Below are 18,035 nucleotides of genomic sequence, written 5' to 3'. Positions count from 1 at the left end.
AAATTGGATGCGATGAATAAATGAATGCAAGAATATAATGCTTTTAAGTTATTGATTTTACTTGGTCATTGAATTACTTGGGTCATTTCGAGTACTTTCCGAAACATCTTCCTGATAACTTTACGCATAAATGAATTCGCTATACGAGTTCAACTCGCTACAAGTTTGCACCTCTCAACAAGCGTTCAACTGACAACTATTAGTGTAGCGAGTTAATGTAGCGAGTTCACAACTCGGTTTTTCAACTCATAACACGGATTTTACTCACTACACGATTTTTAATCACAACATTAGTTTACCTCACTACACGAGTTTCGTGGGAGAAAATTTCAACCGGGCTTCTTGAAGCTTACAATGAAGAAGCAGAAGGGCTCGTCATGTTAAGACAGAGCCGTGGGTCTCTATAATAATCATAGCTAATCTACAAGTGCACTAACACGGTCACATGAGTTTACCCGGTAATTAGTATTGCGCCCTATTTTCTTAAATTTCTATTCAAGTACTTAATTTGTTGTGCACAACCCTTGTTGAGTTATTCTTTTGTTTATGGCGCTATTGACGCATGCGTTTTTCACTTCCTTATGCCCGTCAAACTCAATGTCAGTACCCCGTATCGAATTATCTGCTAAATACTAAACATCTGCTTTTACAGCACCATAAATTCTTATCAAACGTCGGGAACGGTCTACTTTGATTAGCGGTTTAAATTTAAAAGATCAAAAGTTCAACTCTACTTTAACTGTTCAACCTAACCTGTAATGCCAATTAAGGTGTTCAAGTATATTGTGGGGCATTTAAAATTTGGAATAGTGGCGACAATTACACGTAACTCTCGCGGATTTCAATCACATCTAATGTGGCCGCGTACAATCTATCGTATGGAAAACAGCATATTGCCAATAAATAACATTCCTAAAAGCACCTTGTACCGGCACTCATTTGATTTAATAAGGTGAGCTTTACTCTGGAATTAATGCTATATTGAAGCTCTAAAATATTCACAGCAATGTTCTAGTGTCACCGTGTTTTTAACTTTACGCATTTCTTTACTCAGTATGCATTTTCAAATCTTCAAGCCTCGGCTCCCATTAAGCTGACCAGGACGATATTTTTTTCTAATTTTGTATAACCTCGATGAAAAGAACCGCTACCTATACGTGTACAGCTGAGATATCAAATTAAATATGTTTCAACAACTTTCATTGTCGTCACTGGCTTCAATCACTGTTAAATCATTATGAAATAATTTCTAGACGAGGATAACTCTATGCGCGAGAGAAATGCCCTATATATAAGCTCACCTCACAACACGAGTACACCTCACAAACAAGCCCTACACACGCCTCTGACGGAGACCCAGCCATCACAACTTCACCTCACAACACCTCACAACACAAGTCCTACTCACGCCTCTAACGGAGACCCAGCCATCACAAGTTCACCTCACAACACCTCACAACACCTCACAACACAAGTCCTACTCACGCCTCTGACGGAGACCCAGCCAGTCATCCTGTCGATGGTGAAGTTCCTGGTCTGCTCGAGGTCGAGGTAGTACCTGATGCCCTGGTCCTCCTGCTCAGCAGGCAGGTCGGGGTCGTACGCTCGTACCTGCACCAAAGTTTCAATAAAATTCGTTATTCGTCAATAAAACTTTTTTATTGCTTTACTATTGATGAGTCTTGAACGTTTACGCAGAGCTGGAAAAATTAAGATGAGAATTTTCCGTTCTCCTAAAAGCAGTGCATTTATTACTCATCTGCGTATCTAATCAGCGATGAATGATAAGGAGTAATGCTTCTATATGTTGTCAGGAAGGTTTAGAAAATATGGGGGAAGCAATTAGGCGTGTCAGCTGACGTTAGCATTACATTTAAAACAAACCACACAATCGTCGGTCGGTTGACCCACGTGTAAAAAGAGGCTAGAATTTTCATATTTACCATTTTACTTACCCTGGAATATTAGAAGTTGTTAAATTATTATTCATATAACTACTTTAGCAGTGAATCATTAAAAAAATTTATCGTACCAAATTTTGACAGTCGGAAACCACATATACACCTGACAACTTCTCAACGGCAGAGAGCTTTTAATTTTTTAATTGAAATATGAGAGTATTAATGAACTTTATTTCGCTGAAAACATTATTGTAAATTCGCAATAATGCAAATTTTCCGATTATTCATGTAGATAGATAACGAGCTCACACTGACCTGGACCTTCTGCACATCGCACTCTTGGTTCTCGACGACACTGATGTTGTAGGTGTGAGGCAAGAACACTGGCCGCAGGTCGTTCACGTTAGTTACGCTGATCTTGATGCCGGTGGTGTCGAAGGAGCGACCATCACTGACCGTCACCGACATCTCGAACTATTCCGGGCATTATTGGGATTTATTGCGCATTCCGAATTAAGATTAAAAATGCGTGTCCTATTGAACTATCAAAGATGATGATTCTTTACCCATTCGCAAGACATATTTTTACTGGATATGACATGGGTCAAGTAAAGAAAATGTGCTTTTTTGGATAATGAATAGGGAACCCAAATTCTTCCTAAAATCGCGGGAAAATACAATTCGAAACACTTCTTATATTTTAGAAGTGCTAAAAAACATTTTTTCGACAAAAAATTACTGAGATTTACGTAGATGATTCGTTTTATCACCAGCTGCCATAAAACAGAGACAATTCAAAAGTATCGATTTCGACGCAGTGTTCCTGACTCCTGCAGGTATATACAGTAATAATGATGCAGTAATGGCACAACTTGTGCTGACGTCATTTGTAGTTGTGCCGTTAGAAAACAATAGAAGCACTGACAGCTGTGATATTAACTACAATGGTCGAAAGCAACAATAATTTGCATGAAGTTCATTCTTGTCCGCATATTGGTGGTGCTTTGATAATTGCAAACTCAGACAACACAGAATGTTTGCACATACGAAGAAATATAAATTTTCTTCCAGTAAACGTACGAATGTTTGGAGAACAATTATACGATAACGAGAAGCATAACATAAAGTTTCAGAAGTGATACCCATTCTCTTACACCAATTCAACATTTGGTATAATATTAAAAGGGGAATTTGTTTATAAGTAAAACAGTTATAAGCAAAAATTTTGTAAAATGTATTATTTTTTCCAGATTATATTTTTTTATTTGGTAAAACTTCGGTGTAGAATTTTTTTATGCATTGTGCATTTAGAATTTTTTTTATGCCGTAGCGGGTAATATGATTCGCATTCCCATTACGTATGCTACAGTGATGAAATCCAAATAATAAATTTTATATTCATGGAAAAGGACTACATGTTTAAAATTCAGTAGCAATTTCCTCAGGCCCGAGTTGGGCACTCACCATGCGGTCGTTCACGGGACTGTCATAGTCGAGCTTTTTGTTGACGGTTACAGTGCCGGTTTTGGCGTCGATAGCGAACTTGTCGGCCTCGTTACCAGAGATAATTTGGTAGTTAAACTCGTTAACTGCACGAATCAAACACAATTGACTCATTAGCTGCAGATGTTCCATATTTCGAGCCATTATTTACACGCTAGCGCATGGAACATAAAAGTAGAATACAAAGTGTAATTGAAACTTGCTGCAAAATGAAGATATTCACTGACGTGAGGGATATGCCCTTGTTAGAATAGCAAGCGCTAATTTCATTCAATGAAATATTCAAATGCTATCTTACCATCACCCTGAATTTTTCTTCAAACCCCGAATGAAACTAAACAAATTAAATGAGAAATCGACCCCAAAAATTTTCCTTATTGCTTGCATTTTGAATAGATAAACTAACCGGACTTATTGATCACACCCATAAACAAAGTTCATCAATGATGGTGTGTAAGCGCTGGCAATCCATAAGAATTTAAACTTTCATTTATTACCGCACTTTCGTCTACTGACCATCATCGAGATCATCCACGACGAGCTGGATGCCGGTGTCTTTTCCGATTTCGAGATCTTCGGGAATCATGACATTATAGACGCCGAGGTTGAGGTTGAAAGTTGGAGGCTCGTCATTCACGTCGTTTATTGTAATCCAATAAAGGTTGTGACGATTGTGCCCTGTAATTTCATATTTCAAGCTTATAATTTGCAAACGCCTATAAGAGTTTATGATTTTCAGATGGAATGAAACAAAAATAGTAATAGCCTCAGTGGACGCTTTACACGAAGAAAGATTTGCTGACGTAACCGTTTAGTAAAAAGCAAATGCTCGACGATTACTTCAGTAACAGTGCAGTGTTGCGATTATCCGAGTAATTGGTGGTCTAGATTTTGAGTGCGACATCGTAATTTACTCATTTATGTTACTAGCTTAGTGATCGGAGTAGGATATATAATTGTGAGTAAATCCTGAAGACATTATTTGTTTCCAACAAAATTCAAACATGTTCGAGTCATCGCTGCTGTGTAAGAGCATTACTCGTAAGCATGGCTGCCGTAATAACAGTGAGCGTCAGGGCGCATCCATCAACAAGTTCACGACAAAGTCAGTAGGCAGAGTGTAGAACTCAAGGTGCAGACTGGCGGCATGTGCTGCTAGAGTTGTTCAGTAATTAATTACTTTGCTAATTATAAGTCTGCGTTGTAGTTCCGTGAAGACCCAAGCATATAATAGCCTTACTGCAGAACTACGTAGCTTTGGTAGCATTGCGCGCCGTAAACCTTCCAATTCCAAGCCATAAATTACAAATTTTAGTCAAATACGTTATTTGAGCGACTTTATCATATTAACTATGGATAAGTCTTAATTTGTTCATTCTTTCCAATATATTAATCGAAAATGAGACATAACTCAGTAATATATAATATATATATATGATACAATACAATATATGATAATATATGATATACAATAATATATGATACAAATGTGAACATCTGTAACATGAGCGAAGAAGTCTTCGGAGATTTGTTATTTTCAGTGGGAATTTTAATAAGTTGCGGAATAATTGCACTGACCGGGAGCGCCGTCCGTGACCTCGATGGGCACTCCATAGCTCCTCTTCTTCTCCCTGTCGAGCGTGTGCAGCGTCCAGATGTCGCCTGTGTTCGGGTCCACGCGGAAGTTCGTACGAACTTCCACGGGCGCGTCCGCCTTGATGCTGTACCGTAACTGCTCCAGGACAAAAACCATCGGGAAGAATTCAATTACTTGAAAAATACATTTGATTATATTGCTTCAGAAATTACACTAAACTGCCCGAAAACATGCGGCAACTTATTATCTTTGAACAGCTGCTGCGGCAAATCAATTTGTGACATAAAAGCCTTTAAAATAAAGCCGTGACATAAAAAGAAAAAAGAAAATATAACTCAATACTCACTGCAGTGAGTGACAGAGAACGCATTTTCTCGTCGACGAAAACAATAAGTCACGGGCAGACGGACGGACGGACAGACGGACGGACATGACGAGCACAATAGGGCATTTTGTCATAAATGAGAAAATGCGCTAAAAATGCGATAGAGCAAGATGTTCATGAAAAAAATATCAAACATTATTTTCTATATATGGACTGCATTACTTATTATACATGCAGCAATTAAGCAAGAGAGAAGGTGACGAAGCTGACCTGCTTGAACTCCGGCGACACGTCCTTGTCGATGGCCGTGGCCGTCATGATGAGGGAGTTAGGGTCGCTGTTCTCGCTGATGACGCCGCTGAAGGGGTGCTGCAGCAGCGGCATCTCGTCGTTCACGTCAAGCACGCGTACGGTCAGTGAGTGGTCGATGCGAGCGTTCGAATTCTGTGTGCAAATACAATAAAAGTTATTGAAGATACTCAGACAACAAGAGATCAATTAGAGCGTAGAATTCGTTTCATTAGAGGCCGGTATAGAAAAGTCTTGACTTGTTCTAGAGCGTCGACATCTTGCGTTCAAAACTTAGCCATGTATCGTAGCGAATTACGACTGTTGTATTACGCTACAATTATCTAGCCAGCTTTATAAATAAGTGAATCGAGAGTTCAAGTTTTAGTGGAACAACGAATTAAATGTGTGTAAAAGAAGCAGTTACAACATAAATTATATACATATAAAATTGAAAAAGGTGCCATAATCATGATAAGGCAATGGCGAGAAGACGTTGGTGCCGTAAGATGCTTGTCAAGTTTCTGTGCACGATGCAAGATTCTCAATAATTATCCATAAAAATTGACTTCTTCTGAATAAGTGTTTATCCATAAAAATTTACTTCTTCTGAAAAAATGTAATACGGTAGACTCACTGAGACTTGCACGATGAGCTTGTACGCGGTGATGACCTCGTAGTCCATGTTGGCCACCGCCACGTAGATGACAGCGCCGACGGTGTTGAGGGGGCAGCTCGCTGTGCCGTCCTTCCTGGAAAAACAAATTGAATCGCGAATTAAAACTATGATGCTTCAAGCTCGACATCTTAAATGGTAAGTTGATGATACTACAATAAGGGAAATTTGTTTATAAGTAAAAAAGTTATTTGTACAAATTTTCCAAAAATGTATTATTTTTTCGAAAGGATATTTTTTTAATTGGTATAACTGCTGTTAAGAATTTTTTTTATGCATTATGCATTTAGAATTTTTTATGCCGGAGCGGGTAATATGATTCGCATGCCCATTCTGTATACCACAGTGAAAAATAAATGCAAATAAAAAATTATATTCATGGAAAATAAAAACAAATTTTATTCGCAGTCAACACCCATTCCGTATGCTACAGTGACAAATAAATTCAAAATAATAAAATTCGATATTCCTGGAAAATAAAAACAAATTGCATACGCAGTCAATGTAGACATTGAATTTCATTATAGTAATCGTAAATTTTAGTGACTCGGTAGACGAAAACATAAGCTCGCCTGATATCAAAGGTTCCGTCGCCGTTCATAGAGGGAGTGTTGCCAGCGAAGAGCGTGAAGTACACGTCGTCTCTGTTGTCCGTGTTAGACCTGCGCCGGGGCAATCAATTGCACGCAATTGAGGTAAACTAGAGCAAAATTTCATTACAATGCAGTGAGTGAAACTCACTGCATCCTGTTTTCATCTTAGAATAACATGTTTTCCCTAAATTAAAATATATTTATATATTTTAATTCATATTTTCCATTCATTAAAATTCTAAGACCATGCGAGAATTTGTGCCACTATAATTTTGCATTGATATTGAAAAAAATATCGTTGATATTGAAAAAAATATAGTATATTGATACAAATATCTAAGCATATCAAGAGCAACGTCTGTTGCGCGACACTCTCGACAACACAGTCACACGCTAATACGTGTCGAGGGCTAAACCATACAGCCTGGAGCAGGTTATATTAAAGAGTGACATTAAAATTTTAAGGCATTAGTAAATGATATTAACGGGCAATCTCCAATGGAAAATTTTAAAATAATGTTGTTAAAAAATATAGAAATTATTTAGAATATATTAAAAACATGAATATTACTATTATATTACATGATATTTTGTTTTATTAACTAGTAAAATAATACAAGAAGTAAATGGTAAAAATAAGCAGGGAAACTATAGCAAAGCTGCTGCGTCGTAGCATCATTGCATGCAAAAATCCCCACTGCCGCAAAATGGGGATATATTTTTCCAAATGACGATTAAAAAGATTGTAAGAAACTGCGCGATCTCTTGTGCGTATAACAGGCTTCCTTATCTGAAGTATAAGTGGGTTTGGACTCCGCTGCACGAGGTTGATGTTAGTCACGACATTTTGCTCTAGATGATAAGACACAAAAAATCAAAAGTAATGACCTACGAAGCTGAATAACACAAGTAACTGCTGCTGAAGGTACTTACGTGGCACAGAGCTGGGCGACGATGGTGCCGATGGTTGCGTTCTCCCTGACCTGAGGGCTGGGGTCCCGCTCCACCACCGAGGGCGCCACTTGATCTGAGCCCACGACGTTGATGCGCACGCTGGCCGAGCTCGACAGGGCCGGAGTGCCCATGTCTTTTGCTTGCACGCTCAGGCTGAACGCGCGTACGTTCGCCTTTCAGTAAAAGAAACCATTTAATTTTTTGTTTACTTTTGAATTAAATGTTTATTTTAGTTAATGAAAGTGGGAAAACTTAAGTTCATTTAATTAAAAATGAACTAAAAATAGCTCAAAATATGAAAAAATAACCGAAAACGCTGGATGAGGGAAAACACGTAAACAGAAACTTGGCATAACAATAGAACTAAATCTCTTTCCAGCGACAGACACAAATCGTCACAACGAGCGACTTCATCAAGGAAGTCACTCATCAAGTCACTTCACTCACCATGTCCTCGGAGAGCGGCCTGACGAGTTTGATGTAGCCGGAGTCAGGTTGGATCGTGAAGTAGTCGTCTCCGCCCGAGATGCTGTACTGGATGACGGCGTTGACGCCAGAGTCTGCGTCAGACGCAGTCACGCGCAACAGGTTCACGTGCGTCTCGCTGTCTGCTGGGATGTCCTGGGAGTACGACTGCCAATACCAACAACACACACAAAATTATGAGCAGAATTGTGATGCAATATAAGTACAAAGCGTTATATACATTAGTTTATATAAATATCAGGTGTATAACGGCACCTTCTCTGAATAAGGAATAGAATGATGGTCAGTGTATAAATATTAAAAGCTATTATTAAAAATATATTATAAGTGTTTCGTAGAATTTCATTATATAATTTAAGAGCAGGAAATGTTTAGGATCATGAATAAGCACTACGCAAACAGTACGGAAAAGAGTAATGTACAAAATAAATATTCCCATATTGTGCTCAGGTACGATGGTGCTTTTCGAACAAAATTTATCCATTGAGATCAAAGCAGAGCCCGGACAGCAGCAAGGCACGCACCGGCTGGTCGAAGACAGGCACGTTGTCGTTGATGTCCTCAAGGATGACCTCGAAGGAGCAGGAGCCCTCGAGGGGCGGCGACCCGCCATCCCGCGCCACCACCGTCATGAAGTACTCCTTCCGCCCCATGTCGCGGTCCAGGGGCTGCACCAATATTCAGTTATTAAGTGGAATACGAATTAATATTTAAAAACAAGATCACATATCTCTTTCCTTCCGCCCCATGTCGCGGTCCAGGGGCTGCACCAACATTCAGTTATTAAGTGGAATACGAAATTAATATTTAAACACAAGACTACACATCTTTTACTGTTTCGTGTATAGCAGGTCGATGACTTATCACTTGAAAAAAACCGTGACCATGGGTGACACTTCACACCGCTTAAAAAATACGATTACAAGGTTAAATTAGAGTTTCTGATATTGGCGGAAAAATTCTTGTTTGATTGATATTTTCTCCAATGATTATTTCATTACATCAATGAGAAATATTCTATAAATGCCCGCATTTATTTTATACGAAAGAAGGTCAGTCCTTAATTTTTACTCCCTCAACACACCAGAAGGAGAAGATGGGACGCAAGGAATACTTTTGAGTAAATTTTCTTAAACTGACGTCGATTAAAAATCCTCTGTAACAAGAAAAAAGTCACGCTAACATCTGAACAATTGGAAAACAAATTCCAATCTTTTAGTGGAATACAAAGGCTGATGGCGAATGGAATTTAATCAATGCAAGCATGACGTGCTTCCTGTGCAACGAGTATGGCAGTATCAAATATCGTAGAGTTCGACTGAAGACTTGAGGTTGAGACATTCAATTGCCGCAGACGAAGTCTCCAGGGCACACAGACAAAAATGAGCTGATGTGTGTCGGTGTTATGAGGTTCTGAGCTTTCAGGGACATTGATTCCCGATGGTTAGCGCCCGATTTCTTAAAGCTATTGAATTTGCGTTATTTAAAAACATGAACGGTGCATTTATGACCTCGTCCTAACATTTAATATAATCAAATTGAATTGTTGAGTATTTGTGATACTTGTTCAGACTCTGACTAGACAGTGCCATAATGGATGACCCAAATGCATTATTTGGCACCGGAAAGGGTATAATTAACCATATAACATCACGTTAAATAATATATTATTTTTATGTAATTCCATTTTATGTTTAGGAAAATACCCCCAATATTCTTCAGTAAATATCACGAGTTGTGCTAGCCAAATGAGAATAAGTTTGTAACAGAGTTCGCCAGCTTGATAGGTCCCCGGCTGCCACAGCTCACTCACCGCTGTGGTGGAGATTTGTCCGCTGCGCTCGTCGATGACGAAGTCTTCGATGTTGCCCAGGAAGCTGTAGGTCACTTGGCCGTGCACGCCTTGGTCTCTGTCTGTCGCTTTTACCTCAATAAATAACATAAAATCGGTCAATTATGGATAAAACTAGAGACAATAAATAACATAAAATCATTCAGTTATTGATAAAATTGGAGTTCAAAATGTATATTAGGCGAAACAATCATGCAAGTAGAGATTAATATCTTAATATCACAGTCTCACATACAGAAGTTCCTTCAATAAAATTTTAGGAACAACGAAAATTCGATTGGAAAGGCACTCACGATGATGACGTTGGCGGGATCCGTTTGGTTTTCCTTCATCATGAAGTTCTGATAGCTCTGACACTCCGTGAACACAGGAGGGTGCGTGTTCTCGTCTGGAAAAAATGAAAATCTTGTTATTTCCCGTTAATTTTACAAGAGCCATGATGAGATGGAAATAGAATGATGCAAAATTTTAATGGAAATTTAATGTAATTTTTCGATCAAGAAAGTTTCTTGTCATCTGAGATCTTTGAGTGTAACATTAATATTAGCGTTAGGTATAATAAAAATTAAATTTTAAACGGGACCAATTAAGAAAAAATTTCGAACAATTCGAGAAAAAGTAGTTTTATTGCACGGAGAATGAACATTAATAGCAGAGAGAGTATACATTATCATTACATTGATAGCGATATTTCTTAAAGCTAGTGAATTTTTAACATTTCCACCTGCATACACTTCGTTTATTCGAAGCCAATGATGAGGAGAATAGAAGCATGCGAGATTTTTATTACTACGAGTGGATGAGGAGCACGAAGATGACCAAATAATTTAGTCAGGCTTTTTATTATCTCTACAGTAACTATCAACGAAATAAAAATGAACGGATTGATAGAAGCGAAAAACCTAAAATTTGCACACGAATGGAGATTACAGAAAGTTCATCCTGATAACAATCAATGGGTTCACGGATATAATATATAGAAAGGTCACGCAATTACACGTATACCTTTTTTACAGCAGCGTGTGGAGGTACGTAATCAAGTTCGTCAATACTTGAAAAGAATGACACTATTTTCTCTCTTAAATTCTCATAAGAATGCATATATTTACATTGATTACGTTGAATTTCCCTCATCGGAGAACTTAGGAGCTCGAGTGTGGCTTATAACACAGCATTTCTCAGGAAATTACTGCGACTCCAGCGTGTGGGAAGAACCAATATTGAGGAGAGGAATTCATTAATAATCCGCTGGGGAAGAAAGCTTTGATGTTCATTGTGAAGAGGATTGCGCTTTCAGCTTTGATAAGAAAACTTTGAGCATGGAAGATGGAAACGAATTAATCAATATCAACGTCGCGAAGATTAAAGAGAATTGAACGCAACTGAAACCGATGATATTTAAGTCGAAAGGAGCCATCGAAGGCAGAAGGAAGAAATGAAACAAGACAAATCTAAAAAAATGGCCCAAATACAAAAAAATTTCAAAGCATTCCTCAAGCACCGTGCTAAAATCCAAAAGTTCCTCTAAATAATAGACGAACAATCGAAAATAAACATGCTAAAACAACCTAACAATTATATGAACAGAAAAATGCAATGGATGTGCTATAACTACTTTCGTTTTCTGGTAATCATGGTTATTGCACTAAAAAGCGTTCGGTATCTATGAAAATTTTTAGCGTTACTTTACATTTGATTTCATTAAACCCACAAACCAACCCACAAATTAAACCCACTATATTGCAGCGAAAAGTAAAGCTTGCATGAAATTCGATCGTCTGTCTAAAGTAAAAGAATTGTAACAGCGGGTGAAATCATACAAGATGTGTGTTTATGTCGTTATAAATTTTTTGTGTACACGCAAAGAGCTTTTAGATATGAAAAATATGTTCAAGACAAGCTGTTAAATTGTATAGATTGCGCAAGGTCTGCTTTTGTCAAATCAACAAATTTTTAACACTCATCGAAAGTTCATACATGAAGTAATTAATGAAAAAGGTGTGCAAGTTTGCTCTGAAAAACAAACTGAGTTTCACGTGATGCATCAATTATTTGTTTTGATATTTAACAACATTCTTGTTGTCAAACAGAACTTAATGTGCAAAGAAAAATGTACCCAGAGGCCCGCAGTGTCTAAATTAAGTCAGACAACAGTGACATTTTATATACTCTCGAGATCGACGGTGTCAGCGACGCTCGTTTATTTGCATGTTAAAAAGCCAGCCATGGCAGTCATGAAAAAACACCACCGCCACGCATCCTAGTGCGTGTCATGCATACACCACCGCCACGCATCCTACTGCGTGTCATGCATACACCACCGCCACGCATCCTACTGCGTGTCATGCATACACCACCACGCATCCTACTGCGTGTCATGCATACACCACCGCCACGTATCCTATTGCGTGTTGTTTGAGTGTATCTCGGTAACAGAGATTAAGTCGCTGGTGAATGCAAAGTTCGAATGCAGCAAAGATGAAACTTCCGTGCTTCAGTAATGCTGGTTACTAGAACTACGACATATTTAAATAAAAAATTACTGAATTTATTTCGCTAAGCATTCGAGTTTAACTATCTCAAAATAAATCTGGGCTATATTATGAATAGAAGCATATGTGTGTGCAATTTATCAGTTGAATTCAGTCAAACGCGAGGTCGAAATTAATTTGAATCGTAACTCTTTTTTCTAATCGCATGCACACATTATTTCAGAGTCTAGTAGAATAATTGTTGCCACTGTGTGCAGAAGTATAGCACAAATTTACAAAGGATGTGAGAGGGGGCGCACTGCGAGGCACCCAGACTCACCGTGGTTATTCCAGTATTCTTCTTCACATGAAAAGCGATGCAACGAAAAACTTATTAGGTTTGTAGTACAAAGACACATGATACGATTTTACAATGAACGTTAAGCTGAACTTTCGAATGTGCTAAACCTTTTAAAATTAAACGCCTGTCACATATTAAAATAGTGATTATGATTGAAACTTTGTGAGTTGAAGCAGTTCTGATATGACCTAATAAAAAAAATTAAAACAGTAAAAAGGTACTCAGAGATATTCTTGCGACACATGGTATCGTTTAAAAGTGTCATGTCATAATGAAAGCAAATTGGACGGGATTGAATTGAAAATACGGGACAGAAATAAAAGATATACTTATCAAGGAATTCTAAAAAATTAGAATTGATTGCTACAGTAGATCAGACAAAATTGAGATCAAAATATACTTTTTAAAAATAAATGAAAAATCGTACACTTGGCCGAAAATACGAAAAAATATTTTAGTCAGAGAAAGTCTGATTTAAATTATAAAAATTGTTCAACATGTGTCCAGGGCAAAATAATTTCATGCAGTGGATCTGTTACGACAGAGTGAGAAGGTGGCGCGCCTTACACGCGAGCTACGAGTGTAAGTTATGCAAGCAAATATAGCGTCTATTTTACACGCGAGCTACGAGTGTAAGTTATCAGTTATGGCAAGCAAATATAGCGTCTATTTACACACCTGCCGTGCTAGAGATCCGGTACGCTATTAGAGCGCCAATCACGTCAGCGAGAGAAAAAGAAAACATCTAAGTTCGTTTCTGGATGAATATTCAAGTATTTTAGTGACTAACTCAACGAGTAAATATATTAATTATTCAAACAATAAAAAAAGCCACACTAACTCAAGAAGCACAATCATCTCAAATATGATGATAAAATGTTATTAAAAAAATAATAAAAATCAGTAACGAAGACATGCTGAAGCTAAAAATTTCTCCTGTTATTATTAAAACTCTTTTTATTGTATCTGATGAAGGAATTCCTTGAAGGATGGCGCACGATGATGAAGGATGGCGCATGCATACAAACGAGAATCCTTTTCCTAATCGCTGTGTGATGAAAAGTTTTATTTATTAAAGTCCACAGGATGGCCATTTTGAACTTTAATTGAGATTAATTATTTATACACGATAAAAATTTTAATATAACAGACCAAAAAGTTCATCGCAGATGTAAAAAGACTTTCGATATCGGACATCATTAGCGAACAAATAAAGTTTGTATGAAATTCATGCTTACAAAAATAAATGATTAATTTTAATCATCGAAGCCTTCCGAACTGCCTTTAAGAAATACGCGTGTGTAACTTACCAAGGTATGGCATGTAGTCATCGGATGCTTGAAATGAAAGGCAAACGTGCTAAATTTAGAGCTTTTCACGCAAAGAAATAAGATGGGCACTCTGAGACACGAGTTTAGTGATAATTCCAAGTGTTAGATAAATGGTGAACCGGGAATGGTCGCGGCCTGAACCAGGTGCATAATTGTCCAGAGGTTGAAGTTGATTTGCTAAAAATTGTCCAGAGGTTGAAGTTGATTCGGAAACGATATTTACACGTGGAATATATCATAAATGACTACAACAAACGGAAATTCTTTGACTCGATAGTTTTTTGTGATACGTGAAAAATACAGAAAGCTATGACAGAGAAGAAAAACAAAAATGATCTTCGGTATATTATTATTCTGTAAGATATTATATGATATTATTATATATTATATCATATTATTATATATATAATAATAATATATTATTATATGAATTAACACCCAAATAGAGGAAAACCTATTATAGAGTGACAAATCTCTACATTAAAACGGATCCAAACTCGTGAATAGTGTTTCAGTAAACTTGCGGCTCCCTTTGTTGCGGTTCCTAACAACGATTAGACCTGTACGAAATTGTGTCCTTCTTGAGATTTAAATAAGGAAGATTATTTATAATCGCTGTAGCGATGACATGCAATGATGGTTTGGATGCTATTAATATTTACAGTAAAAATCTTGAACGAATGAATAATGAAAAATTATATTTACACATTATTCCCAATGTTCAGAATAGTATAAATTAGTTGAGGAACACTAGTAATGCGGCGATTCTTCATCAAAGAGAATGATACTCAGGAAATGACTGGCCGATAGCAAAAGAATTAAGTTTTCGAAAAAGTTATCTCAACCAGAAAATTTATTTTATAGTCTAAAAAATATGCAAGCCAAACGCTCGTAGTGAATAATTTAGAAACTTAATTTGCAGCATGAATTTCAAGCTGACGAGAACCATTGCATTGCAAGCTATGTTGTCACCCCTCTCTTTTGCAGGAAATAATCATTCGTTTGTGATGTTCCTCTACAACTATTCAGTGAAGTGCTGATTGTAGATAAATAAATCGGAGGAAAAAGGAGATGCACGGATAAGCTTTGAGTCATAATGGTACTCACATAGCACTCACTGATAACACAACGAGAAAGCAAAAAAAATCACAACACACAAAGCACGAACTTTTAAAAACAGTTCAAACATTTTGTGATGAGCTAGAGTGCTTAGAAAAAAGTGGTTACCGTTGAAGACTACGGCAGTAAGAACATTTACTTTTTGATGACAGAATTTTCTGTTAAATTTGTCTAAAAACATAATAATAAATAATAAACCGTTTTCGCAAAATTCAAGGTAGAAGAGTCGACAGATAAAATTAATCGAAAAGTTCACTTATACATTCAACATGTAACGGAAACAAGTAGTCAATATGGTGTAATTTTTTTGTTCATGATGATTTTTCGCAAGTTAATTAATTAGACGAATTTATGCAGCAAAGTAATTGAGTTACTCACCGATGATCTTAACGCTGACAGGGACGGTAGAAGACGCGCCCTCCTCGTCCGTGGCGACGGCCTGGAACGTGTAGCTGAACTTGTCGCTGCCACCGCGCTCGCCAACAGAGATGATGCCAGACGCTGCGTCCACCACGAACTGTTCGGTGGTGAGGCTCTCTTTAGACTATGCGCATGTTTCATTGAGTGGAAGGTAATGAGGCTCTCTTAATTTAAACTATGCATATATTTCATTAAGTAGAAGGTAATGAGGCTCTCTCCTACAGAGATGGTGCCAGACGCTGCCTCCACCACGAACTGTTCGGTGGTGAGGCTCTCTCTCTCTTTAAAATATCAGCATATCTTTAATTTTAATGTCGCGTCTTTATTCCCTAGGATTTTAATACGTGCCATATCAGTTTCGATGCTCCCATAATAATGAAGGATGCTTCAAAACATACTACTTAATTTTTAAAATGAGGAACATATTAAAACACTTTCGTAGTAAATTGTCGAATGTTTAGGCATGTGTTCCATTCTTTTCATCGGGGCTCCTAAAACTGTCATATTAGTAAGATAGACAGCACAATGTTTCTATTTCACAACAATAAGAACAATATATTTCATAGATACCTAGCAGGATCTAGACAAAAAAAAAAAAAGTTTTTACAGACACACAGCGCTTGCAACACACTCACGTGGTTGGGAGGAGACACCATGGCGAGGCTGTAGGTAACGAGCGACCGCTCAGGATCCCAAGCAATGACCCGGCCAACGTATTCGCCTGCACAGAAGAAATGTTCCATTCTTCATAGGCAAGTAATCACAGTAAATATCCTGATCTTCCTTTAACTATTATTGCGACTCTTTTGAAACCCTGATCCTATTCGAAATTTAGATGTTGTGTGTAATATTCATATGATTTGAAATAAAATAAGCTAATCTGTGAACATCGCGATATGAAAATGCAAAACGTGATGCCGTGAATTAGAACATTTGATCTAAATTTAATGCAGTATGTTTAACTGAAGTTAATTTTTAATGTAACTTCTACAAAAAGCGGATTTTTTAAAATAATACTCGACTATATTATTTATAAACAAAAAAAAACATAATCACCTATAGAAAATTATCTAGGAAATCTGTGACAATAATAACAAGAATTCGTTATTTTTTGGCGAGCAGACAACCCACTACCCACACTGTCAGGAATGAACCTGGTGTTCACGTCAGATTTACAGAATAAACGGAAATTTGTAGTCCCGATAGTTTTAGTCTCGTCAGCCGCAATTTTAGCGGCTGACGAGTTTTATTTTATTTAGTTTTAGTCTCGTCAGCCACAATTAATTATCTACTGCCGAGATGGCAACCCACTCCCCACTCTTCAACAAATGTACCTGGTGTTCACGGCACTGTACGTCCCGCATTCCCTACCTTGCAGCGAGAACTCCGATATGGCGAAGTTGTAGCTTGGCGAGTCGAACTCAGGCGCCTCCCGCGTGTCTCGGATGACCACAGAGACGGGCACTTGTGCCCACATGGGCATGGCGGTGCCTGGGCAAGGTAAATTGTTTTATGTGCATGTTCAAAAATTAAGGTAAGGTGACGGCAAGTCAACATCTTGTTCGAAAAGGTTGCGTAAATGTTCAATGTTAAAAAGATTGTAAAGCATGAAATACCAAAACATCATTTGAATTTTGGGTATGGAGAGGAGAAATATACAGCAGAGGAGCGAAATTGTTAAACAGAATCAAAAATTTTTAAGGCATATAAAAAATTTAATTTGAAGGAAACATTACAATAAAAAAATGGACGCCATTTAAATTGACTGATTTTTAACGAGGCTTCGCCACTCTCCGTGCAATTCCGTTACTTAAAAAAATTGAAGGGCAGACAGGATGGGGAGCGAGCACGAATGCTAAAAAGCGGGAGAGATTTAATTAATCTGTCAAGGCAAGGGGAACGAGAGAGGCTGAATAAAGAATAAATATAGGCAGGAAAAATAAAATAATTACTAGGAATTTATTTAAATCAGGTCTAAGAATGACTGAGCTTACGCAATTAGTTTAGAAAAACGCGGAAGCCTTTTTTTTAATTCAATTATAACATTGGTCTTTCTCGTTGTAAGAAAACATGAAAACTTAGAAAAAAGCATTGATTGGAACAAATTTTATTTTAGCTCATTCATTTTCATGAAATGTAATCTTTCTCACATAACACA

General features: G+C 37.5%; 1 protein-coding gene across 1 annotated transcript in view; it reads right to left on the bottom strand.

The window, feature by feature from the left end:
* Nucleotides 1-18,035, bottom strand: part of LOC108670433 (DE-cadherin) — a 38,383-nt gene that overhangs the window by 13,914 nt on the left and 6,434 nt on the right. Inside the window, exons 3-19 of the mRNA XM_047882638.1 lie at nt 17,249-17,368; nt 16,513-16,598; nt 15,836-15,974; nt 13,686-13,709; nt 10,469-10,563; nt 10,137-10,250; nt 8,848-8,991; nt 8,285-8,470; nt 7,817-8,010; nt 6,863-6,952; nt 6,252-6,366; nt 5,597-5,770; nt 4,983-5,136; nt 3,921-4,082; nt 3,366-3,490; nt 2,217-2,375; nt 1,486-1,611 (exon numbers count right to left, since the gene is read on the bottom strand). Of these exons, the coding sequence (XP_047738594.1) occupies nt 1,486-1,611; nt 2,217-2,375; nt 3,366-3,490; nt 3,921-4,082; nt 4,983-5,136; nt 5,597-5,770; nt 6,252-6,366; nt 6,863-6,952; nt 7,817-8,010; nt 8,285-8,470; nt 8,848-8,991; nt 10,137-10,250; nt 10,469-10,563; nt 13,686-13,709; nt 15,836-15,974; nt 16,513-16,598; nt 17,249-17,368 (2,207 nt within the window). The remainder of the gene's footprint in view (nt 1-1,485; nt 1,612-2,216; nt 2,376-3,365; nt 3,491-3,920; nt 4,083-4,982; nt 5,137-5,596; nt 5,771-6,251; nt 6,367-6,862; nt 6,953-7,816; nt 8,011-8,284; nt 8,471-8,847; nt 8,992-10,136; nt 10,251-10,468; nt 10,564-13,685; nt 13,710-15,835; nt 15,975-16,512; nt 16,599-17,248; nt 17,369-18,035) is intronic.

The sequence above is a fragment of the Hyalella azteca genome, unplaced genomic scaffold (assembly GCF_000764305.2).
Source record: "Hyalella azteca isolate HAZT.00-mixed unplaced genomic scaffold, Hazt_2.0.2 contig10944, whole genome shotgun sequence".
Classification (NCBI taxonomy): Eukaryota; Metazoa; Arthropoda; class Malacostraca; order Amphipoda; family Hyalellidae; genus Hyalella; species Hyalella azteca.
This window is presented reverse-complemented; position numbering and strand designations above follow the sequence as displayed.